The sequence below is a fragment of the Chlamydotis macqueenii genome, chromosome 2 (genome assembly GCF_036417535.1).
Source record: "Chlamydotis macqueenii isolate bChlMac1 chromosome 2, bChlMac1.mat, whole genome shotgun sequence".
NCBI lineage: Eukaryota > Metazoa > Chordata > Aves > Otidiformes > Otididae > Chlamydotis > Chlamydotis macqueenii.
The window spans coordinates 67,222,239-67,250,229 of NC_141557.1; the positions used below are offsets into that span (position 1 = coordinate 67,222,239).

The 27,991-nt window shown below is 38.1% G+C and overlaps 1 protein-coding gene across 4 annotated transcripts; it reads right to left on the reverse strand.

Moving 5' to 3' along the window:
* Window positions 1-225: 225 nt before the first annotated feature.
* On the reverse strand, window positions 226-27,991 carry MCUR1 (mitochondrial calcium uniporter regulator 1). 4 transcript variants are annotated; one of them, XM_086743199.1, is made up of 10 exons: window positions 27,668-27,991; window positions 26,720-26,833; window positions 25,127-25,230; window positions 22,140-22,241; window positions 20,442-20,483; window positions 17,114-17,185; window positions 13,556-13,609; window positions 12,330-12,444; window positions 1,024-1,108; window positions 226-389 (listed from the first exon to the last, which is right to left on the reverse strand). In XM_086743199.1, exons 1-9 carry the CDS (start codon window positions 27,936-27,938, stop codon window positions 1,029-1,031), a joined length of 954 nt encoding a protein of 317 aa, XP_086599325.1. In that variant the 5' UTR covers window positions 27,939-27,991; the 3' UTR covers window positions 226-389; window positions 1,024-1,028. The 4 variants fall into 4 exon arrangements, with proteins under 4 accessions (XP_086599325.1, XP_086599326.1, XP_086599324.1 ...); XM_086743200.1 differs by lacking the exons at window positions 226-389; window positions 1,024-1,108 and adding an exon at window positions 9,526-11,034; XM_086743198.1 differs by lacking the exons at window positions 226-389; window positions 1,024-1,108 and adding an exon at window positions 11,392-11,984.

Sequence of the window (27,991 nt, forward strand, 5' to 3'; positions counted from 1 at the left end):
ATTGAGCAATAAACATCATCTGCTCTGAGTGCTCCCTCTAGCATATTTGCTTGAATCGTGACCTTATGTTTTGTTTTTGTTGTTTATTCCAGTTTCTTCAACACACACTCCCACTGCCATTTTACCAAGCTGCCAGTTCAGAACCGTCTTTAAAGAGCCTCACCTATTCCTCCCTGGAAAACCTAAACAAAAAAGTAAATAACTGAGGACAGGCAAGCTGAAAGCTTGCATCTCCCAAATAATTTAATTTCCTCTCTCCATCACACTTTAACATCTCGGTTGCGACAACTCTTCTGTTGGCTGAGGAGGGCTGCGTAACAGCACTTCAGGAAGAGCAGATGTGTGTCATTTCACCAAAGGCCAAACACGGTCTTGCCAGCAGTGTGGGGCTGCAGAACAGAAGAAAAATACAAAACATGAGAAAACAGAGGCTTGCGGTGCAGCATTGCAACATTTGAGAACTGGATGACGACCAGCAGCCGGAATTGGTGAACAGAGGAGCAGAGGTTACTCGTGCCACCAAGACACCAGGAAAGACCTCCATTTTATCTGTTTCCCCTCAACATGGCCATAGCTTTCTATCACTCTCAGTGGGGCTGAGGCCAGCTGTTGAAATATTGCTCCAGACCTCCAGCAAGAGGTCTTGCAGGACCTGGACAGCTGAGGCAGCAGAAGTACCCAGGGGAGGTGCCCAGACCGCAGGGGAGCAAGGCACAGAGGCCGTGGTGAAACGAGTTGGCTTTTGCAGTTTGGGGCTGAGTAGGGAAAGGAAGGTGCATATAGCAGAGGGAGGTTGAGAAGACTGTAAGACAACCAAACTGCTTATGGGCCTTGGATTTTGGCACTTTAAAAAATGGCTTTCGTAACGGTGTGAGAAACTCCTTTGTTCATACCAGGGCTGTGTGTACAGACATAGTTGTGTGCGTAAACACTAGGACTGGGCGCAGTGAATGTGAAACGGGGCAGATGTGTCCTTCCTTGCCCTCCCCGCATGTGCACACACATATACACACCCACACTTACCCTTATCACCTTTGGACTTCCAGGAGCAGGACAGGAGATCCATTAAGGTACAGACTTTTCCTGGGATTGTTCATCTGCCGAGGACCTAGCAGGAAGGGAGGATAATTGAAGTGCAAATTATCTTTAGCTATAATTAGATGTTCACATATATTAAAAATATCTTTAAAGATATGTAAAAGATTATTTCAAGATGAAAACAAGGCTCAGTGCACTTCAGAATCTAGCTGTTTCCCCTTTCAAACTCATGCTATATTGAGGGGAGTAGCCTATTAGTGCTGTCTTGAGTTTTACAGTTAATTATTTCAGATGCATTGGCAGAAGATTAGAAGACTGGGGAAAAAAAAAACCCAAACCCTTAAAAAAAAAAATCGCATTTTTCATACTCATTGAACACTAGGGTATGACGTGTTTTTTTGATCTGCTGAAATTACTGGAAAAAAAAATGCTGACATAGTCCTGACACTTGAACCAACGGATATAATGTTATAGTGACAACTCTAGTAAAAGTTTCCAGCTAGCCAAAAAAAGAAAAAGCATTTTCCTCCAGTGTTTATATAAACCTACAACAGAGGTGAGTTCCCTGTGGAGTCCTGTGTTTGCTAACATAAGCACCACATAGTATAATGTGACCATGTTGATTCACGCTAGTCTTCCAACCATATTTCTTCTTGCTGCTTCTATTGGATCACTGTTCCAAATCCTAAATTCCCTGGTGGTCAGGAACATCTTTATAATTTCCATCCTAAATGTACTTATGGCAAGTCTGTCCCCTTCACCTTAAATAATTCTTTCCTTTTTCTTGCGTTTGCTACTAACATAGTATCCTTGAGATAGCATCCTTGAGAGCAGACCCAGAGTTAGCTTAGCTTCAGTTTTCATTTGTTAGACTAAATAAATCGAGTTTCTGAACATCTTTGTAACCCTTCTCCTGAACACTTACAGTTTTAATTGGTCTTTCTTGAACACCAGTGAACAGAACTCTTTTTGTCTTCCCATCATGAGGTTACTTCTTAACAGCATTATCTTTGTATCTTCAAGTTAGATTATGTGAAACCTGAAGACAAAGTCTATTAGATGTATTGCATTTCTTTTGCCTACAATGTCTGTTACATAGTTATTACCAAAGAAAGCTGCCAAATTAGGCTGGGACAATCTACCCCAGGTAAAACTATACTTCTTTTCATGCAATTTTCCTTTTACATCTCTAAGTATTCTTTCCTGTATATTATTTAAAAAGCACCTCATACTACCGGAGGTAGCAATCCACAGTAAATTAAATTGGATGTACTAGGGAAAGAGCTCAGAGAAATGTAATTGTCATACAGATAAAATGTGGCTTCTTAAGTCAGACTACTTGACTAACATTGTTCACATACCAAAAAGAATGAAATAAAGATTCTGGCAACAGCCCATGTCAGTCCACCTCATCAGTGCAAAAAACAAAGTCTGTGTAATGCCTAGCTGTACTTAGCCATATTTAATCAATCTCCATCACAAATGCTAGTTACATATGTGGTGAGCAGTTTCATAGATCTGAGCTCTATGGTAGGAGAGACCACAAATAAAAAAAAAAAAAAAAAAAAGCAACCCGCACACAGGTCTCTTGGGACAAGGTTTAAATAGAGGGAATTTATTATGCTGGCTAGCTAGGGACTCATTACTGAATTCACCATTCTTTGTCTTTGGAAAGGCTAGCATCCATTCTGGTGAGAAAAGCGCTTCAGCCCTCAGGATCCCAGCAAAAGATTAGAGTCTCTTTTTATCATTCAACAGTCCTATTTCATCCCCACTGCAGAAAAGATTACGCCAGGGCCCATTGTTTCCTATCCTCAGGCAGGCTGGGAGCTCTTCTGAGAGGGCAGAATTTTTAAGTGCTTGCAGCCCTGATAGGAAGTGCAATGAAAAATAGGCAGGAACGACATCTCTGCTCTTAAAAGCTGGGTTTCCCTGTATAATTATCCTGGTAGAAGCTGGAATTTGGAGGACTCATCTGAGTGTGGGACAGAGCGAGGCACAAAGGCTGGCTGTCCCCCCTCCCCCAGCCCTATGTGGCGCTGAAAGCAAGGCAGCTCCTTTCTCTGGCAGCGCAGATATCTTTCCCAGCAACAGAATCGCTGTACTCTGTGTGCGATGATTTGACGCTGACATAATGCTTCCATATAATCTCTGAACATGGGAACTTCGGCACAGACCCATTAAACCATCCTTGCCTACATAGCTGCTGTCCAAAATTGCCTCATAACTTAGCAACTAACTTGGTACCTGCTATCACTCACAGGGCTTCTTTAACATTACCATTGCTGAAGCTTTTTCTCTTTCATTATGTGTACGTATTCCAAGCATTCCCTCCCCTGAAGCAGTGCTTCAAGAAGCAACTCACTTTTCTTGGTTTTGGCCTTTTTTTGGCCACCTCTCTAATCTCTCCACAGTAATTCCATCTCATAAGCATCACTACCACTCATTCTGACTTAGACTTATCACCACATCACCTAGCCCACCTGTTACTTCAGTAAGGGTAATTAGCAAGGAACAATCATCCTTTGGTAGTTTGTGATCAGGACTCAAACACGGTATGTCAGAGCAACATAGATAAGAAATCTAAGAAAAAAAACAACTCCCCCCACCACACGTACTTTAAGTTATGATTTTTCCCACCAGGCCTAATGCAGCTTATATAAAACTTCACATATTTGCAAAAAAGTGTTTAATTCCAGGACAACAGAAAAGCAGATGAAGTAAACCTCCATTTTCTGAATAAGCACACCACTACCACCAGTTAAAGGAACAGGCAGCTACGCATGCCGCAGAGGCAGTTGTTAAACAGCCGTCTGTCGCTGCTGCTGGGTTTTGTCCAAGAGCAAAGAGGAACTGCATGCCTTAACCTTCATTTATGGACCAAAGTAACCAGCTTTGCTTATGTTTTCTTTCACTGTTGCTACGGTCTTATCTATTTGGTATCTTAGATATTTATACAGTACACAGACTTCCAGCACCTTGTAATTTTTTCCCCCCATCTGTTTATACATGATCTTGTGGCTTGTTTTATTCAGAGATATCTGAGTACCTCAGGGTCTTGTGGTTTTGCTGCATGTGGGGATGTACTAACAATGTACAGACATATTTAAATTGCTACTTGAAATGCAATTTGTACAAAAACTTAAACAAGCATCAATCAGAAGACTGATCACAAAGCTTCATATAAATAAGCCTTTAGCTTCAGTGAACAAGTAAGAGCTTGCAAGAGAGCCTTTGGTCATATTTTAAGGCATTAAACACTGTTTCATTAAGAAATACATTAAATCCCTCATTAAGAACAATCTGAAACCCAACCCTTTCCTCCTCCAAATCTCTCTACAACCTTAGGGGGGAAAAAAAAGCTTGAAAACAATGTTGAAACTACAAATGACATAAAAGAATCCAAAATGTATTTATTAAATGACGTATTTAATATTTGAATACTCAGTTAGAAATTGCAAAGGAAAATGAGCTAGGAGTGCCCAAGTACAGAACTATGCTTTTTTTTTTTAAATAGGTAACAGTAGAAAATAAAATCGAGATGAGGTTTCTATTAAACATTTACCTTTCACAGTGAGCATATTTTTGCTTTGTTAGCTGATGACTACCACTGTTTTCTCTATCAAACGGGATCAGCTTCCTTAGACTTTCCCAACCCCCCCAGTTAACCGTACTTTATGAATCATCACATTTATAACCTGCCAGGTGTAGTCTGACACTTTAGGGCAAACTGGGACCCTGTTTCAAACAAGGCAAGTTAACCACTTAACAGCTTAGCAGACAATATGCTGATAAACTTTTCTGAAGTCTCAGATGCATTTTTACTGAATAGCAAAAAGAGAGAGTAATATCTTAGCACAGCTTTTTTTTGAGGGCTGTGGTCATGGCTATCCCCAAATCAGATTATTAAAAATGAAACAAGTCACACAGAAGAGTGTGCTGCAATGCATAGACTGGAAGGTGGCTAGGAGAATTTGAAATAAAACCAAAACCAAACAACTCAGAAGCTTCTAAAAAAAAAAAAAAAAAAAAAAGGCTTAATTTTTAAACAAGGTTCCTTTTTAGAGGAAATAAAATACTAAGACGTCTCCAAGAATTTTCCTATGGACTTTTGGAAGTGTGAGCCTTATTTTGCACTTCCCCCCTACCAACTTCCATAGGATTTCAGCTTCTTAAAAGCTCCCCAGAACCCAGTACTTCTGAATGCACTGCAATGTAACACATGAGACAAGGTAACTAACTACATTGAAAAAAAAATGAATGAAAACGTAAAACCCAAATGCAGCATCTGCACTAGATGTGCTCACTCTCATCCATGCATCATCAGTGGTTAATTTTTTTTTAGTATAGGCCTGTAGCTTTATTTGGTCTTAAAAGCTCCGTGAAGAGTTCAGTGGCACAGACAAGAAGGCGGTTAAGGCCTATCTGGTGTCAAAGGAACACAAGGGAACTCTGCATATAAATCATGAGGCATTAGAACTGACTTTTTTGAAAGCCGCGATATAAAAGATGATCAAAATCCCCAGCCACTATCTGGATCTGGTTGTGGTAAGCAGTCTTTAAAGGGAGCTTCTGAAGTGGCCTTTGTTTTTATTAATCTCTTGCATCACTGGGAGAACTTTGTAAATATATAACGCTTAGTACATCTTTCTGACAAGAAAATAGATTCCGGGTAAAGACAGGAGAAGACTGGGAGAGACAAAAGATATTTCAGACAAAATCACAATCAAAAGTGACATATTTAATAGTTGCCTATTCATGGAGTAATATAAGAGGCTTACAAGATTTCTGACAATAGAGAAGGACCAAAGTGTGCTGGAGATGAAAGTATAAAGTCTGAGTTTTACCCTTTGTGCTGAGAAACCTGCTCTGCTTCCCCTCCCACCCCCTGCCAAGATAACTGCTACTCACCCTATCTGTTCTGAAGCAAACCTTGGAGTCCTGTATGCAACATTGATTTGACCAAAATCAGTTGCCTGCTGTATACCATTATTATATTAATGTAACATACAGTTCTGTTTAAAGTTCTCACTGAACATGTGCCACTTACCTGCAGAGGAAAAAAAAAAAAAAAACCCACAAAAAAAACAAAAGCCACCCAAACCAAATCACAACACACCACCTTTCTTTTTTCCCTCTCTACATTTTTAGTCCCGAACAAGAAAAGACTATTCACGAGTAGTATTAGTCATGACTTGAATGGAGGTGATACAGTTTCAGAATACAATGGAGAACCTAGTGAACTTTTAAGATTTGATAGGGTGCACACATCAGAACAGCAAAGGGAGGTAGGGTATCTGAAATGTTACTACATACTCACATGCCTCACTACGAGGATAAACATTGGCCCAAGATTGGTGTTTGCCGTAATACTTTGTTACTCATTTCCAGTATTTTGGTTTTGATACCAGCTGGGCATCCTCCCAAGAAAACTGGAATCTTCTTTCTTAGAATGGTCAGATTTGAAAAGAACACTGTGCAAACACTTGGTATCTTCCTTCTATGATCTTAATCTAGTTATAAAACTGCATGTTAAAGATAAGAGGCAACTGCTCTGATTCTGAATTTAAGTGTAAAACAAAGAATCAACGCTGCTGCTTTTAAATATTTGACAGTAGGGTAAAAAACATGTTTTAAGCCAAAGGAAGCTTGTCTAACAAAGACACAGTCAGCCCTCCATCTCCAGGAGTGTATGCGCTTGTTTCCGACTCCAGTATTCCAGGCGCATGTTTGATTGCAAATGAACTTTCTATTCAGAGGCTCAAGAAAAGTAATTACTCGTACAGAAAGCCTTACTCTAAAAACAACAAAAAAACCCACCCCACAACAGAAAGCCCTATAAATTCAAGATACGTAAAACTGAAGGAAAAATAATTAAAAAGAAGCCACCATTGCCCAACTAACCAATAAGTAACTTCTGAATACTTCTTCAAATATATTAAAAACATTTTAAAAATCATTAATTTTACAGCGTACTTATTCCTTGAAAAGAGACTTTATATAGCAGTTTTGTTAAATATTGAATTGTCTTGTAGAGTTTTGATTGTTTTAGAAATCATAATAAAGGCAGTTTACTTGATTCCTGAGAACTCAGTAGGAGATGCAAAACTAAGTCTTGCTCACATGTTGCAATCAGTAATTCAAAGGAACTACTCACAGGAGTTTACCTAACTTTGCTGATTAAAAAAAAAAAAACAAAACCAAACACAACTCGCAAAAAACCCCACCAGTCTTCCCGGGTGAGGTCTACAGATGGCAGCAAGCGTAAGAAGAGAAAAGTCCACTGAAGAGTTGTGACTCAAAATGTCTAGAGGTAAATGCATGCCTTCTCCAAAGTCAGCAGGAACTGTTAATAGCTGCACAGAGCTAGGATTTCACCATTTATGAAAAGGTCAGTTAAGTGAATATTCACAACTAGAATAAGATTTATTCTAGTAAGCCAAAACATCTGTGGTTAGAAAAACTGAAGCAGATTTCATACCTACATTAGAAATGTTTCCATTTGTCAACTCATGGTTTTAAGTACAACTCTACAACATTCTGGGAAATGAATGATGCAATCAACACTTCCAGTGGAGAAAGGGCTAAGCAGCATGTGATTTAACAGTCAAACCAGTTGAAACAAACAATTTAGCTAACACATACCAGAGAAAGGAGACAGCTCCCTTATGGATTTTTACTGAAAACAAGAGGGAAAGCAAGACAGACAAGCAGTTAAATTCAGTATGCTCCCACTAACATATTACAAGTAAATACAGGTTGGTTTTGTTTGGTTGGTTGGTTTTGGGTGGGTTTTTTGGTTGGTTTTTGTTGTTGTTTTTTCGTTGTTGTTGTGGTTTTTTTTTTTTTTTAAAAAAAAAAAGTCTGGATCTTGATTTGTTCTGTAAAACACAAAGAAGCTTTAGGAGCAACTTAGGTTTTCCACCAAATGGAATGATTATGAACCTTCTTCCCCAAAAGGAAATAAATCCTTAAAGACTCTTCCACCTTTGCTGTGTGAATATGGAAGTTCACAGGGAAAACTCACAACTAGTTTTAGCATAAGCAGGCTGTTAGTCGTACATAGCCTCAATAGGGATGGGCTCTTCCTGAAAGCAATTCACAGCTGGAGCTCAGCTTTAGCTGCATCCTCTGTTCTTGCGAACTAACTAGAAGAGAGAGCCTGAGAGATCTAACATTTCTAGATTAAATTTTTTCTTTCATACTTTTTTCCCTGCCAGGCAGAAAATGAAGAGATACATTTCTGAATCAAAGAGGAGCTACCACAGATTTTCACAGCTGAATTGGTTTTATGGTAAAAGTCCCACTTATTTTTCACCTGCATCTTTTGAAATCAAGAGCTGTTTTATTAAAAATAAAAATCTGAAGTCAGAGAACTGAGAAGTACTTCTGTACATTTAGAATTGCTACCGATTCAAATTAAAGACAGTATACGGGACAATATAGAAAGAGTCTTACAGAAGAAGATTTGGAGAACTGCCAACTGGTCTCCTATTTAGGAATCTAGTTATCATTTGACATTCAACTGTCGCTTTGAGAGGTTTTTAGTAGTACGTCCTGCTATGTTTTTGCCTCTCACCTGTACCAAAAGGCTAATTCTCTGAGTTCAAATCTCTTTGAAAGAGTTTGTGTTTGAAAATATACGGAGGCATTTTCTACCTTTTTGGAATGCTAGTAAATACATGTGGTACACATGATCAGACTGTGTTAGGAAGATTGCTAAACTGATCTTTAAAATCAGAGGAAATTGGATATTTTGCATCCATGCACATAAGATAGGAGCAACAAGCTTTTATACCACACTTGAAGACTTTATGGGCTAGGAAATAATAATGTTCTATTTATACTGTCCTTTCCCTGAAAAACATATTAATTTTATTCCTTGTTTAGAACACTCTCCAAGAAGTGCCAGTTTTCCTGACACTTTGCTAATTCCAGGACAATGCTGTTCTGTAATCTTTCACTTCCTCCTTTCACCTACCCTGAAAATAAATTTATTTGCATAGTATCTATTTTAGCAGGATAGACTCTATATTTAAAATTAGTTCTAAATACTTATTTTAGTGACTATTTATGAGCTGCTCAGGCATATAGGCCAAGATGTACTGATTACATAGACATATGTACAATCATCTGTCCTGGGAAGACCGGAAGCAACACTGAAGTCATTCCAAACATTAAATTATCACTTGTCTAATTTGAGAAAGTGTCGAGTCTTATAAGTTGATAAAAAAAAAAAATAAACAAAAAAGTGAAGATCTTGAATATAAATTCATTCAGTTTTGAGGGGCTGCTAAGTTTGTCTTCAATAATAGTCCTCCTTATGTTATTGACTGTTCTTTCCTCTATAGTGTGTTATAGTGGCTGTCAGCTTTGCTAATTCTTAGCTTAAAAGAAGTCCTATTAGGGGTGATTTACCTTCAAACAAAGAGATTAAATTCAAAACGTAAGAGCTGCATTTATAATGAAAACTCAGCATACTCTATAAAATATTCAAAATGCTTTATTTCAGGCCAGTATAGTATTGTTACAGGCATCCATCTCTTTCTCCACACTTGCACATAGACAAAGTTGGCACTCCCAACCACCAAAAAAGTTAAATGGTTATTACAGTACAGGCATAAAGTAGACAAAAGCTTTACTTTCATTAAGCAAAGCCATGATTGTGCTCTAACAGCATTTATTACCAGTGCATAGACTGTTCCCTCCTCCTAAGGGCAAGCAAAAAAGGGAGATTTCCCCTAACACAAGGGAAACACAGATGGCGGCTCTGCTGCTAAAGCAGTCATTTCATCAGTGGAAGAACGACAGATATCTGGATACAGCAGACACCTGCCTTAATTGCTTTCAGTTGCACTTACTAGTTCACATGGGCTTACTCAGAACTGGATTTAACATCCTTGCAGGTCTTCATTACTAATAGTGATTATAATAATGAAAGTAAAGTTCCACATTTGAAGAATGAACAGGAATTTTTTTTTAAAGTAAAACAACAAAAACCCAGAAAACTGTTGATATTGCAGTTCCCTCGCCTAAGACACTGCTTCACAACCATCATTTAAAATATCTTTCCTTTCTAGAAACATCAATTTCCTTCCATCAAGAAGGCAGCACCAGAGACACTTTGTATCACTTAACCATAAATTAACACTAGTGTATTTTACTGCATTTCAAACTTCCAGCTACAGTGGTAAAATTAACAATTAGCATATGGAATGAGTATCAGATACTTATATGTACCAAAGGCAAGTTAGTCACAAAAACTTCTACAAATATATTACAAACAAAACTAGCAGCAAACACTGCTATCACTACACAGCACACTCTCATGAAACATGACTGACTGGACGGCTACCTGGAAAACAAGCTGATAACTATAATGTTATAAAAATCGCAAAACAAATATTTGATCCTTGTAACTGTATGAACAAGTGTTAGGAAGGAAGAAAGCATGATTCAGTTAACACAAGTTCTACTTATACAAGAGTGCCTCCAAGCCACAAAATGTATAGTTTCACTTTTATATTAATAATCAAGATTTCAGTCTGATACATGCAACTGACTCCAGCAAGCATGTCTGAATAGGCAATGGAACGTAAGATTATCCATAGATTCTCCTCCACAGCATGCAGCCCCATCAGATTGGTATGAATCAGTCTTCGCTTATATGACATTTTGAGCAGCACACTATACTGCAGTTCAGAGTGTAGGGCAATGGTAGAAATGCATATACGATGCTTTCATCGGAGGTAAGTTTCAAAATACGCACGATATGTGTACAGTTTGTTTCTAGGCACATCTTTGGTTACATTCTCAATATAGTCTGCTTTACAAAAAAAATAAATAAAACAGTCAAGACTTGGTTAAAGTCTGGGCAAAGATAAAACTTCTTTTTTTTCAGAAACCAAAACAGTAGAAGTCTATTTAAATTGATGGTTTATTATATCCATAAACGATAAAATCCCAATGCTACAGTAAGGCATGTAAATATTGAACCTGAAAGAAAAATTGAGGAAAAGGGAGACAAACCATTAGCTCTTGGAACACTTCTTCAGAAAGCTATGCATACATTTTACTACAATACTAGATGTGTAATCACCACTCCTTCCCTATGAAAGAAAATAAGGTTTTGAAATTGTTTGTGTTGTAAATTAGAAGAGGAGAGGCACAAAAACGACAAATAAGGAAAGAAAAATGAGTGCAGGAAAACTGGGCTGGAAAACTGCTAAAGGGCTGAAAGAAACCCTTAGTTGCTTACCATTCCAAAAAAAGAGCAATATGGCAAGTTACAGGTGTAAAGCGAGGAAATGAATAACAGGATTATTAAAATCACAGCCAAGTATTCAGCAAACATATAAATGAAAGCTATCTTTAATGACGTTTATCAGTTTGCAATTTTAAAAATTTCTATTTAAATGAAATCAACTTTTGGTTTCTAGATATACACACAAAAGATTTTTGCCATTGTTTGCAACAGGAGCACTTCAAACACAATGCAAATTGTTTTCAATTTTTTTTTTTTCCATGCAGAGTTCAACATGTTTTTGAGTAGGGATGGTGGAGAAAATAATTTCCTCTCATTTTAATAAATTGCCTTTTATTTTTCAGTAATAGTTCTCTGTAAAGGATATGCCTGAAGTACAGTATTATGAATACACGTAAGTGATTGTGTTTGTGACAAAATCCATTGTGAAAGAATAATCAGAAAATCTAAATCAGCAGAATAATTTTCTACTGCAAACCTGCTCATTTAATAGCACTGCACACTCAGTAGAAAAATGTCAAAATATTAAAGCTACCTAAGGCAATAACGTAGGCATACATGTAATATTTTTCTAATGCACATGCCTGAAAAATTAAAGTTTGAAGAATGTGGCACTGAACAGTCAGGAAAGCCGAAATGTTCAATTTTGCATATAGATCTCCTCCAGATAGATGAAGAAATCCTAGAAAAGCAGGCAGCAGGCTGCTTTTATAAATTCAGTCAGGCATAGAAGAACACTTCGGCCCTTGTTAACAGACAGTCTTTTAGATTGCTCCTACACCTTATTATTACAGTACAGAGCAAGGAAAAAATGTCATGCAGCCATATCCCATGCAAAATACAGTTGTGAATTATAGGAAGCTTTGTCTGGATTAAGTACACAAATAACGCTGCTAATCTTGACTGAGACTATTTCAGGTATTTTGTTTGAATCAGGGCCTTTATGAATATAGTCAATTGAGAGTCTGCCAAACATATAACAATGTTTAACTGTTTCACCCTCAGAGATAACCATCAGATTCCTTACCTGCTAAGTACTTAATATTATCAAGTTTGTGCGATTCGAGCATTGTCTTCAGATCTGCAACTTCTGTGTCTATTTTTCTGTCTGTCTGGGTCAGAGCTCGATCTTGTTGCGCATGCTGAACAACGAAGCAATAAAATGATACAATTTGAACAGATGCTAGTTTATTTAGAAATATAACCCATCCCTTCAAGTTGTATTTTTGGTTCCTCCTTAAATGAATATTACTTTGCATTCAAAGAAAAAAAGTTCCTTCCTAGCTGATTATATCCAAGGAACTGGATAATTTGGTGAACTTGGGAAATTTATATGATTCCATGTTCCTTAACATGTAACCTAGAAAGTGGCAGAACTGGATGCCTTCTTATCTAAATCTAGCAGCATAAACATTAACTTCAAACTGTCATTCAGCCCACCAATACTGAAGTCACTGCTCAGTTATAACAGCTACTGAGAAGTCCAAGAGCCTCTTGTGAGAAAAACATACAGGAGCATAAAGACTTATGGATCATTAGAAAAAATGAGAATTGGTCTTCTGATGTAAAAAAGCATGTTTTCATCTTGTAATGAATTCTACCTCAAAAACAACTACAGAAATTCTGAATATGATGACAGAAGATAGGACTTCTGTAAAAAAGGGATAGAATTATTCTCAGGAAAGACTGAAAGATCCAACTTGTAAACTGAGAACAACAGCTGCCGAGTTGCTAGTATTTTCAAATCAGCACTACTGAAACATTGTTAATCAGTTAACGATTTACTGCTAGACGTCTTCCTAGGGATAATTCCCTATACTACAGAAAGGAAACAAAAGGAAGAGGAAGTGCTTTGTAAAAACCTCCTCTAAAATGAAGCCAAGTCAATCTAGCAATGTGTTTCAGTCTCACTGAACAGGGGGAAACAAAAAAAAAATTGATTTCACAAACTAGCATTAAGAGTAGAATTCCATCTAGAGAAAATACTACATACATGAAGTTTCACAACAACGTGACCACTGAACAGTTTATATATACATGCAGAGGGTCTAATAATACATATGAAAGCCTTCTTATTCTGTAGCTGCTTCAGCTACCTGTACCAATATGAAAATACACAGGCAAATAATAAAGCACAGTGACATTTTGAACATGAAAGTGCCTAAAGATATAAACAACTCCAAAAAGAATACCAGGTCCATAACACAAGTACAAAAAGATCTGCTGTGTAATAATCAGCTACCAAGTTCTTACCAATTCCACTATTTCCGTCCTCATTTCAAGTAGCTTTCTTTCATTAAGTGAGTACTAGAAGGGGAGAGAAAAAAATTTAAAAAAAAAAAAAAAAAAGAGAGAGAGAGAAACATGATATTATCATTAAACTTTTCCCCCCACACTTAAAAGCATATTTCTGTGTTTCCAAATTCTGTAGAACACTGAATCTGGACAAGATTACTGTCTGACAATACTTGTGAGACAGTATTGTAGGATAATTGCTGTCATTTGGGAAAGCACAATTCAGATACGTGTTCATCCACACCTGTGAACTGTAAAGCACAAATTCAGACACTCATCTTCTGCAAAAACTGTATATATTAACAAGCAGCTGGAAGAAAGGTTGGTAGATCTGCATTTCTGAAAAACAAAGACCTATGATTCTAAACAGTAACTCTGGAACAGTTAACTAATCCATTGAGCATACAAGCACAATTAAGACTGAAGCATCTATTTTCCTCAGGAAGGGGAGTACAGTTTTAAAACATCATATCAAACTCAGCTATCAAAGAAATGTTTAGCCAGCATTGCATACGCTCACCCTTTGTATTGTTCTGACCATCATTTCATGATATATTTGTTAAATACAGAACATTTGTATCTCACATTAAGCCATTCATTTGTGGAACATCAGAAGCTATGTCTTCTTTTTAACTTATAGCTATTTGGGTTCAAGGAAAATTAAATTCAAATTAAAGAAGTGTACCTTTAAGGCAGGTTATCTTCCTGACTCACGAACAGGTATGATTTACCTTGAGATGTATAACAGTTCCTGTCCCACTACTGAAGCAATTCAATTACTCATAGACAGCTGCTAAACTGCCAGTCTATAGTGCAGAGTATTAAGGTCATCAGGCACCCATCTCAGAATCCTCAGTTACACAGCAATAACCTCATCTGGTGACATTCCCATATGGAAAGTCGCTTTATTTTTCCTCCACTCTGGAAGCTTATCCCACTTTAATATTAAACTTGGATTAATCTACATAAATGCCTCAGCATTGAAAAAACCCTCCTTAAAGATCTGGAGCCCTGTTTGGACTTTTGACTGATCTGAAGACAAAGTTAAGAGACAGCAGGCTGCTACAAATGTGGAAAACGACAAAACAAAGACAAATAATAGCATGTCTGCACTTAATGAAACAGTCATTAGAGTCTGCAAAATGGGAGGAACAAAAAAAGAAATGAAGACATTTTATATACATGTACATTTTTGAAAGTGGTGAGATGGAGAATATTTTTTAAATAATCTAATTAAAACTATGTTTGAGGTGAAGTTTCACATAAGAATTGGATGTCACATTAGTAAACTGGTCATCACTATCAAAAGAATCATGACATTTAAAATAAACAATTTTGTGGATTGAAATAGTTTGTCTGCTTTACCTTAAATAGATGTTAGCCAAATACATATTTTCTGAATAATTTCTATTCTACAAGCTTATTTCTTGATGTTTGTATTTGTTAAAGTTTTACTTTGTGGCTAGAACTCTCTAGGTAAGACTCAAGGATTTTAAACTCAGGTTTAAGACCGTGAAATACACCCTTTTACTGCAAGGCATCACCACACACCTGTAGTAACACCAGTGCATTAAAAAAAAAAAAAAAAAAAAAAGAGGAAGGAAAAGATTAAACCTCCTCCCTGAAATTTAACAGGGAGATTTCCCCTTAAGTCCGTATTTTTCACAATGCAGAGGAAATTCAGTTTTGTCAGATCCGTATTGATGTTCTTAACAGCAAGCTTAGAGGCATCACACTTGTGATGCATGAATATGGGAATATATACAGAATTTTGTACATACTTCAAGTTTTTAAATCACATCTGTATCATTACAGATATAAGTCACAGAATAAATAGATGTGCTTTAAGCAATGTCAGATTCTCCAAGGAACATAATGTGGAATGAACTAATGGAAAGGTAAAGCATTTAGAGATTGAAACATTAAAGACTGTCCACATCAATGCTGACAAATTAAGAAATTCTCCTTCAGTACTTATTCCAAGCAAAACTGAAAGATAAGAACACTTTACTTGGTGCTTCAAGTTAAATTAATTTAAAACTTAGGACATGTTTCTTCTGAATAGTAACTTAGTAAGAATGCACAGTAACCTTCAGTTATCCTGACTTTTATTCTCAGAAAGCTAGATATTCAGTCCTAAGTTCACACTGCAATCCAAGTAAATACGATAATGATGCTCTGCCTACTATAGAAAATACTGGATTACATCTCACACCCAACTCAGCATATATGCTACGACCTGCTTCCCATTCATCTACCTTCTTCCTTTTCTGTTCATGAATGGCCATTAAAGGTGGGAGAGGAAAAAAAGGAAAGAGCAGTTTTCATAGTAACTATGAAATCGTAGTTGCACAGTAGACTACAAAGTTGGTCAACTTCCTTAAGAGAAAGTTGACATGCACAGTTTGTTTCTCCTGGGATGTAGTCAAAATAATGTAGTGTTCTGAGCAACAGAGTCCAGATTCTAGGATCCTACATAAATAATACAAGAAAACACTAGTGCCTAATTTATCACTGGTAAAGTGGTTTTAAATAAGTTTTTTAAGCCCAACACAGTTGATCGACACAGTTAATACATTTCAGAGGGTATTTTTTAAAAAACATTAGCATAAAGTACTAAGAATTCTACCTGCTCAAATTGTACTTTATTCAAGTATCTTAGTCATTATACTAAATCACTAACACAGCTGTTACCTAAGTTAATGATTTTGAAAAACAAAGGGGCACACACAGAAGATAAATGATATCTACTTGAACAGTTCTTATTGCCTAGATTTGAGATAAATATTGTCTTCATTACACACATGTGAAATAGAAAAATGTCATTAAAAGATCTTTCAGTTTAGAAGATCCAATTTCTTTGAGATCATAAAAGCTATTCAAAAAAGAACTATGGGAACAGAACTCTATTTCAAATGCTACATATAATGCAAAAACTTGTTAATCGTCTAATTCTTCTTCTACGTTATTCTAATTTAAGATCACATCAATTCATTTCTACCAGATATTTTAAAGTTCAAAACAATCTGAACCACCATCAGTTACAATTAAAAAAATAAAAATAAATTACAATTATTTTCACAATAGGTATTTCCTGACAAATCAGCTAAGCTGTTAATTTTCTAGCTATAGGGCAATGAAACTTCTTCAGTTATGATAAATTTAATGAAATGTGTAAACTTAAAAACAACTGTGAAAATAGAGAAAGAGATATGCTAATAACTTAGAAAACTTCTAGGCAGCTAGTCAGCATATTTAGATTCAGTATCAAATATATTGAACTGTAATGTGTTACTCCTGATATTAAAACAATATCAAAACAAACAGACATACAAAACCAGACACAGCACCTTGTACTATAGCAGCATAAGGATGAGTAACTTGGATTAATCCATCCTGAAGCTGTATGATACTATAGAGTAATATGAAAATGCTCTTTGGGCAAGATGCTTTTACCCAAATTTGGACATTACTTACTGTTTAGATGTTTCTAGAAAAAAAGTAACCAAAACTTACCAATTCTTTTACTCTGCTCTTCTCTAGGTTTAGGTTTAACTTGTTATCTGCACGAACTTTGGTAATTTCATCCTAATGGGAAAAAAATTATAAAGCAGCAAGCAAGATTTTCTATTTAACCATAAGTAGAAAAAATTAGACAAATATATTCTGCCTTTCTTTACATCTCTTAGGAATCAAGCTTCTCTCCAATTAATGTACATAATTTTCAGAAGTGTAAGTATTCCTATTCTTCCTCCGGGAGATACTCATGTTCTATAGTATTAATTGGATCCCAGAATCAAAACTTAACAACACCTTTTAAAACAAGAACACTGAGAACAGAAGTTAATTGAGAACACATCCTTCTATAAACACTGAGAATGTTTCATATATCTCACACCTCTGATTTCTATAAATCCATGCCTAGGTACACCTGTAAGTTGGACTTCCTCCATGAAGCAATCTTGATGCTCAAAATAACTTTAAAAGTAGTTTCTAACCTTCCAACGTAAAAGAAAATCTGTTTCTAAAGGCTACATCTAGGGTTTTCAGAAAAAGCTACAGACATTTTAGAAGTCAGAAAATGTTTCTTATGTTTTTAAACATCTAACTTTTTAAAATGACCATAAGGTGTACACTTGCATTTTACTTCATCCATAGCTGTAAGTGATTCCTGCTTCTCAGTGACAGCTGCCATTTTAAGGCAAGCTCCTGGCAGGAATTCCAACCAGCTGACAGTTTGTCATGAGGCAAACTACTGATCAGAAGAATGTGTGGGAGAAGCAAAAGACTGCTGATGTTCTGGGAAATTCTACTATTAAAATCAAGTAAGCATCTCTTAAATAGGCCAATGTCAACTAGTCAAGAGTTCATTAAGTTAGTATGAACAATAATTAGACTCAATTTCTATGTGTGAATTTTTTGAACTTTAACTGCGTTATAATTAGATGTCATTACAACACAATACTTTACAGTTTAATGAATCAAAAAATTAGAAATAGATTTTTCTTTTACAACACTGTCTTTTTGTCTTTTAGAGGAAAAAGTATGAGCAAACATAAAACAACTTGCCCTTGTGAGAATTACATTTATAGTTAAAAGTAAAATTTAAAGGCATCTAGCTTTTAAGAAAAGATGACTCGGATCCTTGATGCTCTACCAGTGGATTACACTAACTCATTTCTATGCAACTAAAACCATAAAGTAAGTTACAATTCAAAAATTAGATGCTAAGTGTATTTTTAAATGGTATTCTGAAAACATAGATGCATTAAGCACTTCATAACACAATATAAAACATGCATGATTAGCCTTGAGAAATTCATGTTTGCCTTCTGGAGACGACAGTGCAAAACCAAACTGAAGATAACAGGACAGAAACGGCAAGGAGGCACCAGGCTGAGGCTGACCACATTGTCAGCTAGCTCAACAAGTCCAATATTCTGGCAGTTTCGTGGACACATCCCAGGGAAGGAAAGGTGCTCCATCCTTCCAGTTAAGGATATCACAACAGGAAACAGCAGTTCTCAAGTCAGATGACCGTACTCCCTAAAACCAGTCAATGTTTCCCAGTTTCCAATCTTAATCACTCTTGCAAGAATGTTTGTTTCTGTGTAAAGGCTGCTTATGACTTTGAAATAACATTTGAAATAACATTGAAATAACAGATTTTGAGATGATCTTGGTTTTGGTGGTAGAAGGGTGTTTGGAGTGCTGCTCAAACCAGGCAAACCATAAAGAACAGAAACATAGCACTGATGCTTAAACCTGGTAAGAATAAGAATCTGTATGATAATTAACAGAGTGTTTTCTTGCAAAGGTCATTTGCTCCCAAACAAATGGGATGAAACATAATTGTCCCAAACTTAGTGGCCTAAAGAAGCCATTTAAAAGCTATTTTAAATTCTGAACAGTTAACAGATATGTCCTCAGACAAAAAAAAAAAAAACAAACAAAAACCCAAACCCAAACAAAAACACCAAAAAACCCAAGGAAAAAAAAAAAAAACCAAACACCAAAAAAACCCACCCCACAACCCAGCAAAAAACCACCAACAAAAAAAGCCCCGAACCAACTAGAAAGTGCTGTCATTTTAAAAGTATGTTCACAGAATCATTTTGATTGGAAAAGATCATAGAGTCCAACCATTAACCTAACACTGCCAAGTCCACCACTAAATCATGTCCCTAAGTGCCAAGTCTACATGTCTTTTAAGTATCTCCAGAGACAATGACTCAACCACTTCCCTGCACAGCCTATTCTAATGCTTGACAACCCTTTCTGTCAAGAAGTATTTCCCAATATTGAATCTAAACCTCCTCTGGTGCAACTTGAGGCCATTTCTTCTTTTCTTTTCACTTGGTACTTGGGAGAAGAGACTAACACCCACCTCGCTACAACCTCCTTTCAGGTAGGTAGTTGTAGCGAGCAATAAGGTCTCCCCTGAGCCTCCTTATCTCCAGGATAAACAACCCCAGTTTCTTCAGCTGCTCCTCATAAGACCTGTGTTCTAGATCCTTCACCAGCTTCATTGCTCTTCTTTGTATGCACTCCAGCACCTCAATGTCTTTCTTGTAGTGAGGAGCCCTTTCTTGAAGTGATGTTGCATCTTTACATGTAACAGGCAGCCCTAAACACAGAACTTCACTCAGCCTTAACCACGACATGGCAGTTAGCCACTTTCTGAATCTAAATTAAGGACATGTAAGTAAAAAAAAAAATCTTCAGTTAAATTTTTCTTCACCTCTTGTACCATTCACAGTTCTCTGTCACCATAAATGAACTATGCATGAAATTGTATTTGCTGCAGCCCACAGTGTACTATAGAATCATAGAATGGTTTGGGTTGGAAGGGACCTTTAAAAAACATCTAGTCCAACCTTCCTGCAGTGAGCAGGGACATCTCCAATCAGATCAGGTTGCTCAGAGCCTCGACCAGCCTGACCTTGAATGTCTCCAGGGATGGGGCATCCAACACCTCTCTGGGCAACCTGTTCCAGTGTTTCACCACTCCCACAGTAAAGAACTACTTCCCTATGTCTAGTCTAAATCTACCCCTTCTATTTTAAAACTGTTACCCCTTGTCCTATCACTACAGGCCCTGCTAAAGAGTTTCTCTCAGTCTTTCTCATAGGTCTCCTTTAAGTACTGAAAGGCTGCAATAAGGTCTCCCCAGAGCCTTCTCTTCTCCAGAACTCAAGTTCCATCAACTGCACTTTTCAGTATTCTATATATCAAAACAATTAACTACAACTTTTAAAATAAAATCTTGAAAGTAACAATGATTTTTTATTTAAAGAAAACTGGACAGCTGTTAATTCTTAGTTATATTGGTACGGTATCTTACCATGACTTGCTTCTTTATCTGCTGGAGTTCAAGTTTTATTTTCTGTGAGAGTAGAAAAAAAAATTGTGCACTTTATTACTGTATATAAAACCACATAATCTAGAAATACTAATGAATTTGCACAACCAGTAACAATGACTGTAATCCATAATATGAAAAAGAAGGTAAAACAAGCGTAACCATGTCCTCGGTACGTGTATAGATACATGTATGTGTATACACGTGCATGTTTACTGAATGCTGTGCATTTCTAAACAACAGTACAAGACAGAAGCTAGGAATGTCCCATAGCAGTCAAGGTGCCCAAATGAACAGGGTGGTATTAACAAGAGTAAACCCAGCAGGTCAAGGGAAGTGATTTATTTCCCCATATTTAGCACTTGTGAGCCTGCACAGAAAGTGCTGTGTCCAGCTTTAGGCTCCCTGGTGAAAGACAGATGTTGACATATTGGAACAAGTCCAGGGGAGGGCCATGAAGATGGTGGGGAGCTAGAGCACACTATGTTGAGGATGGGGAGTGAAGAGAGAGAGCTGGGTTTGTTCACCTTTAAGAAGAGATAGTTGCAGGCTACAGTATGATTGCCATTTAGCTATTTAATGTTCTCTGGAGGTCCCTTCTAACTGAAATTATTCTATTTCTTTATCTCTTTCAAAAGAAACATGGAATAGGTATAGCTGTAGCATCTTCTATTAACTCTCTCTGGAGATCATCCAGTCCAATCCTCTCCTCAAAGCAGGGGCAACTAGAGCAGGTTGCTCAGGGCCATGACCAGGTGGATTTTGAATATCTTCAGGATAGGGACTTCATAGCCTCTCTGGGTATCCTATTCCAGTGTTCTACCACCCTTACAGTAAAAAGGGTTTTCTTATGTTTAAACAGAATTTCCCACATTTTGGTCTGTTCCAGTTACCTACTGTTCAGTCACAGGACAACGTTAGAAAGAACCTGTCTCTCTCTTCTTTATACCCTGCCTTCAAATATTTGTATACATTGATGAGACCCTTGCTGAGCCTTCTCTTCTCCAGGCTGAACAGTCCCAGCTCTCACAGTCTTTCCTCATATGTCAGATGTTTCAGTCCCTTACCCATCTTTGTTGTTATTTGTTGGACTCTGTTCAGCATGTCTATGTCTCCCTTGCACTGGGGAGCCCAGAATCGGACCCAGCACTCCAGATGAAGACTCACAGTGCCAGGCAGAAGGGAGGGATCATCTCCCTTAACCCACTGGCAGCCCTCCTAACACAACCCGTGAGGCTGTTGGCCTTCTTTGCCACGAGGGCTCATCCCTGGCTCATGGTCAAGTTTGTATCCACCAGGACCCTCAGGGCCTCTTCTGCAAAGCTGCTTTCCAGCTGGTCAGCCCCAGCCTGCCCTGGTGCATGCAGCTATTCCTCCCCAGCAGCACGACTTGGCATTTCCTTTTGTTCAACTTCATGAGACTCCTGCCAGCCCATTTCCCCAGCATGCTGATGCCCCTCTGAGTGGCAGCACAACTGCCTAGTGTATCAGCCACGCTGCCACCTTTGTATCATCTGCAGACTTACTGAGGGTGCACTCTGCTCCATCAACAAGGTCATTAATGAAGGTGTTAAACCATACTGCCCCCAGACCCAACTCTTTGGGTACAAGACACCTTTTTAAATCATTAGAAAAAGTAGTAAGTGCTAAAATAGCACTTTCCAAAATAGTGATTTTTACCTCGTTTTCTGAACGAAGCGCTGAAAATTCACTTTTTTCCAAAATAATCATGTCCTTTTTCACGCCACCAATATGGGACATTACTTGCTGAAGTGCAATTTCCTTTAAAAGAGGGAAGAAAAACCTCAAAACACATTGTAACTATAATGCTTTTCCTCATCTGTGTCTACAAATATGATAGTCTATTTTGGTACCCTGAAATTTTTAATTCAGTAATTTCAGATTGATTTTCTGAGTTTCAGAAAGCAAGATAAAGTAAGTGACAGAGTCAGAACAAGCAAGTTAAGCTCACATGTTGGTAGTGTTTGACAAAATTAGCAGTGCTAACACAGAGCAGAATAATTCAATTAATAGTCTAGGAAATAGTTTCTTACAAGTCTTCAAATTCTTAAGCTAGCAAAGGCATTATGGAGAGAAGACGTGCCTCTCAGCTAAATGAGGAAAGCTGGCTTTCAGACCAAAATTCCTCAGTGCAACCACACTCTTTTGTAATTACCTCCTTTTTTACCTCCCCCTGCAAGGGGGCTCGACTACTCAGAATCATGCACTATACTTGTACTTTTAATTGTTCTTCTCAGTCTGTTATACTGAGCTGACAAAAGACAAGAATTCTCTGCAACTTTTGAGGATGGAAAGGTCTGTAGACATCGTTCTAGATCCTACACTATCCACACATGCAAATAGGGACTGCCTCCTCTTCTCCCCCTAATAAGTAATGCCTTGCTTTTGAGTCTGGACTAAGAACCCTATAAATCTGACACAGCACTCAACTTCACTTTTTCAAGAAATGCTGTTCTAACTTACAGTGTTACATGTTTAAGTGGCATCTGGAGATGGCACCAGGCTACCTGACCACAACACTGAAAAAAATGGCTCAGTGTACTGACATGTTACAAAAAGTCTACAGAAAGAGTTCTGCCATAGACACCTCCCTTCTTACTCCCTGATGTCTCCAACTTGCTTTTGTTCTTTCCCCTCTTCACTGAGCTCAGTAAAAAACAAAAACAAAAAAAAAACCCCCAAAACAGACTACTTTTCCACATTCTCTCTTCTTCTTCATCTCTATACGTACACACATACACATCTTTCCCCCCTAAGGCTTTATCTAACCAGTGTAGTATTTAATCTTTTACGTAATTAGTATGTAATGGCAATATTTACATCCACAACTTTCCAAATTCTCTTCCAACTCATCATTCTCTTTTTGCATAAGCCCTTATGGTACCAAAGACTACAAGGAAGTACACGTTTATCATGTTGCCCGAAGTTCATGGCATACACACCTCCTGAGTTGCTTCTATCTTAGCATGCCATACAAAACTGCACATTTGAATCTTAATGGCAGAAAGTCACATGAAGGTCAAATCTAAGTCTCAGAAAACATCTACCATCAGTAGCAACACTTAATTCATCACAAAACAAAGGGAAACACTTTGTTTCGTTTTGTGTTTACTTTCATTCAAAAAAGCTGGGCATACAAGGAGGTTGAAATTGCTTATTGTAGACTATTTCCTGTTAAATACAACCAATCATGGGAGAAAGGGTCCCTTTAACATTGCTTTCTCTGACTGATTATGAAACAAATTCAGCACAGGAGGAGGAAGCACTCCCACATCTGCTTTGCCTGGAATCTAAAAGCTATGAAGGATTGGCCAAAACCTCCCTAGACAGAAGATGGTGCAAAATCCAGGTAACCCACTTCTTAATGAGGTGCCCTACTGCCAAGACTATTATACTACGGAGACAGCAGCTGCTGTTTCCTCATGTTTTAAAACAGCAGCCTAGTTACTATGAAATAAGTTAAAGCTTGTTTTCAGAAGGTGACTTGGGGCTGTGAACTGCAGCTTCACAGAGCAGCCCAAGAGGTTGTACTTCAGCTGTGCTTCTTGTCAGCGTTGTGTATTTGACCAGCTTACAGGTCAGGGAATTCCAGCATACCAGATACAGTGAATCCCATTCAATGATGCTTAAGTTCCACATGCAGTGAATCATGTCTTACTCTGAATTTCAGTTTCATTTCTGGAGCCAGATGCCCAGAGCGTGGAGCTGTTCTCCACATTCTGTTCAAGAGCTCAATGTGGCAATATTCAATACTGCCACGTCCAATTCATTACATGGATCTACCTTTGTATGACCTGACAAAGGGCCCCCAAAAAATCACAGCCTGCATTAGAACACAAAGTCTTGCCTCCAGACACAATTATTAAAACAATCATCCCAATCATTGTTAGTCAAAGCTAACAATTCAGTTTAGTTGTACAGAATTTCCTGGTAGCCAGGAAGGATCTCTGTAGATACTCAGCATTATCAGCCTATTTCCAAGCAAGTTTTCTTCACTTCCTCCCACCACGATGTATGCTGGGTACATTTAGAGCATACCATGAACAATGTATACATCAAAGGAAAAGGAGATAGATTTCAATATCAGCATCCAAACTATACACTTTCCTGTATCTTACCAGTGTATACACCAATCGTGCCCTAAAAACATCATATAAAAAAAGAAACTGAGCCAAATTCCAACACAATATAAATGTCATTGTGACACAATGAGATAAATAAAAATGTACCACATAACAGGGTGGTAAATCACTGAGGGAATCTGTACTTCCTTGTTACAAGTTTACAACAGAATTTATGTACGAGCTATAACTACTCAAAGCACGCACTGAATACCCCCTATGTCTATCTAAAAGCCTTCTCAGTAATTCCATTTCATGCTACAACAAGGTTGAAACCGAAAAACTACCTGTGGCTTGTATACCAACTCACAGTACCTAAATCTCAAGATCCACCACAACACTGTGGTAAGTATTTGACAAACTCAAGACAAAATTCACTAGCCAATAGATACACAGCGATGTTTGTTCTTCATCTTTGAACTTTTAAAATACAGTGCCTAACAGTAATAAACAGCAACATATATTTCATCAGCAGTCATACTAGGTTTCGATTTACTTCAACCCCACCATTGTCTCTGATCTAACCTGCTGTACTTTGGTGACCATGTCCTTGTAAATCATATCCAGGTTGGTGTTCATAATTTTCACTAATGCAGATACAATGACCTCCGACTGCTGAGTAGTGAACCCTAAGCAAAACAAAATGCAACAACATTCAGAGACAGGCCTAAATCCGGACAGTCTACAGAAATGCCACTTCCTAATACTCAGCACCAGGTTAAAACAAATGTCAGCTATGAAAGATAATAAAACATACTCCTCTTGATCCAGCACTAATGAAAAAACATGATGAGTCAGTACATCCAAGTTCCCCCATCTCAAAATCATGTCTGTGACACAGTATAGCTGCTTCTGTAGTACAGCACTATTACAGTATCAGCAGGATAAATGCTGGAAGTTTTCTGGAAGTATTACAGAATGTCATCTCTCACATGTTGTTATTTCTATGAGCAAGAATTCTGACCCTGAAAAGCAGATACTTACCTTCAGTAAGTAACTATAAATCTTCAGTAACATTGAATATGTGCAAAGCTTAACAATTGAAAACAGAGCTAACCACTCTAATTTTAGGCCTACCAGCCTCTAAGTCCCTATTAGAAACCTTTTAAACTGAATTCGGGGAACTATGGTAAAACATTGTCCCTAGTTATACTCTCAACATTTCCACTTTCAAAATGTAGGAGTAGAAATGTCATGAACAAGTTTTAACTATTATGAAAAGAAATACTTTCAAAAGCACAATTGTTTCAAACTAACCAGCAGTTAAGCGTAAGAAAGCACGTACAAGGTCTGAGAGCAAGTTGCTTTCAATAGCTGTGCTGATATAATAGTTTGCCACCACCGAAAGCAAGAGACAACCCTCCTCTTTCTCATCTTATCCCTCCTGACACTTTCAGTGTCCTGTGCCCACACAACTGCTCTATGAGCTCATTAAACTAGCATCTCAGAATATCAATCAAACAAAAGAGCTGGAGAGTTTTCTAAGAATTAGGTTGGCGCATGGAAAGAGAGGAAACCACATGCCAGGTCCCACATGCCTGGGACCTCTCCTTTTCAGGGGCAGAGGACTGTAGAAGTCAATTTAGCTGTACTGAACTTCACCTTAAGGTACCTTCCCCACCTCAGCAACATTAGCACGAATCCAAAATAACCTATTCCCTTATCTACGTTTTAGCAGAAAAGCACCCATATTTTACATAGCATTCTACGTTAAAAGCTGCATTTTACATAGTAGTCCATAATCAATCCTATTATAATACATTGTTGCATATATTCTAAGTGCTATATACTAAATATGTAGGAATCCAATTAATACATTCTAAATGGCTAGCTTGAAAACTCTGTTTTTCACTGTCAATTCTTAAATTTAATTTTTCTTTAGCATTTTTAATCACCAGTAGGATAATAAATTATTCCAATCGAAGTTATACAAGCTCCCCGTTTCCTTTTGGAAGTAGGAAAAACCTACATGTTCTTGCTCAGTATATTAAAAAAATAAAACCCATAAAAGTGAAGCTGTAACATCACATGTCAAGAAGTAACAAACAAACTCTGCAAACTAAAAAAACCCACTCATGAAATGACATTAAAAATAGCTACTCGTTTCTAGCAAATTACCGTTTTCTTCCAAGAGGCACACCAACGCATGAGTGTCAAAAAAAAGCTTCTTATTTCCCAATAAGGAAATATTTCCTTTGCTTTGTAGAGATGATGACGCAGAGATGCTTATGACTGAAAAAAAAGATAACAAAAATGTAAGTTAGTTTTAAGAAAGAATACTTAATCAACATGCTTGCTCTCCAGGAGTTTCCTTACTACCCCAAAATACTTTTAATTTATAACAAAAATATTAGATTGTGCATTGAGATTACCACAGCCTGCTTGAAACTGAAAAGGTACATGACTAACAAGCTCTATGCACAAGGGCTTGAAAATAGATTACAACACTACTGCTGCACTTCCATGATGCTCTCCAAGAATGTAATGTCCTAGAAAAATCCCACCAAGCATCAGGGTCTTAAAATTGTTCCTTTACCAGTGTAAAACGTAGAAGCCGTGAGTACTTCATAGCTTCGAGGACTAAATCCACAGACTCTTTCTATTCTTTGTGAAAAAAGCAAACCTTCACTGGCTGCCCTTTGGACACTAAATTGCGATTAAAAGAACTACTAACACATTTCCCAAATACCACTACTACAGAAAACATGCATTCAGGGAAATTTACTACCAGCGCATAAACTAGCTTCCAGAAAGAATACAAGATGGAACACGAGGTAAATTTCCAGAAGGCAGAACTCTCTGCCCTCAAAGACATTACATTTTAAAACACCTGTGTGTAGAGAAAATACAGCTACGCCTTAGCTGTCTTACCTAAAGATCAATAAAGAGTGACCAATTTAAGTCTTCGGTGGGGGTCCTAACAATGACCCCTACGGCCCGTTCCCAAAGCTGCTGGTGACAGGCCCTTGCCTCCCCCTGGACCCCCGCCCCACTGGACTCCCGGGGATCGGGTGAGGTGACGGGGGCGCGGGTATCCCCCCTCTCCTTTCCCGTCCCAGCTCTCACCCCGCTCCCCGCAGCGGCGGCTCTCCCTGCCGGTCCCGCAGACGCCCCCTCCCCACCCTGCGCTGCCGCTAACGGCTGTAACGGCCGCCCCGGAAGCCGGGCGCTGCCAACTGCCGAGGCAGCGGTGCGGGGGGGAGGGGGCCGCACGGCAGTCGCGTGAGGAGGAGGCGGCGGCGGCGGCGGTTACAGGCAGGAGGGCGCCGTCTGTCCGTAGCAGCAGCAGCGCCCGCTTCCCGCCGCTCACGGCCGCGGCCGCCTGGCCCCTGGCCATGGCCGCGCCACTCGGTCCCGACGGCGGAAGAAGGGACGAAGGAGGGAAACCGC

Bases quoted from the DNA above. Each gene is read 5' to 3' on its own strand.
- MCUR1 (XM_086743198.1), bottom strand. From the start codon at position 27,938: ATGGCCAGGGGCCAGGCGGCCGCGGCCGTGAGCGGCGGGAAGCGGGCG. The intron at 22,242-25,126 runs GTTAGATCAGAG...CCTCTTTTAAAG, and splicing joins TGGTCACCAAAGTACAGCAG to GAAATTGCACTTCAGCAAGT. The intron at 17,186-20,441 runs GTAAGATACCGT...TTTTCCCATTAG, and splicing joins AGATAAAGAAGCAAGTCATG to GATGAAATTACCAAAGTTCG.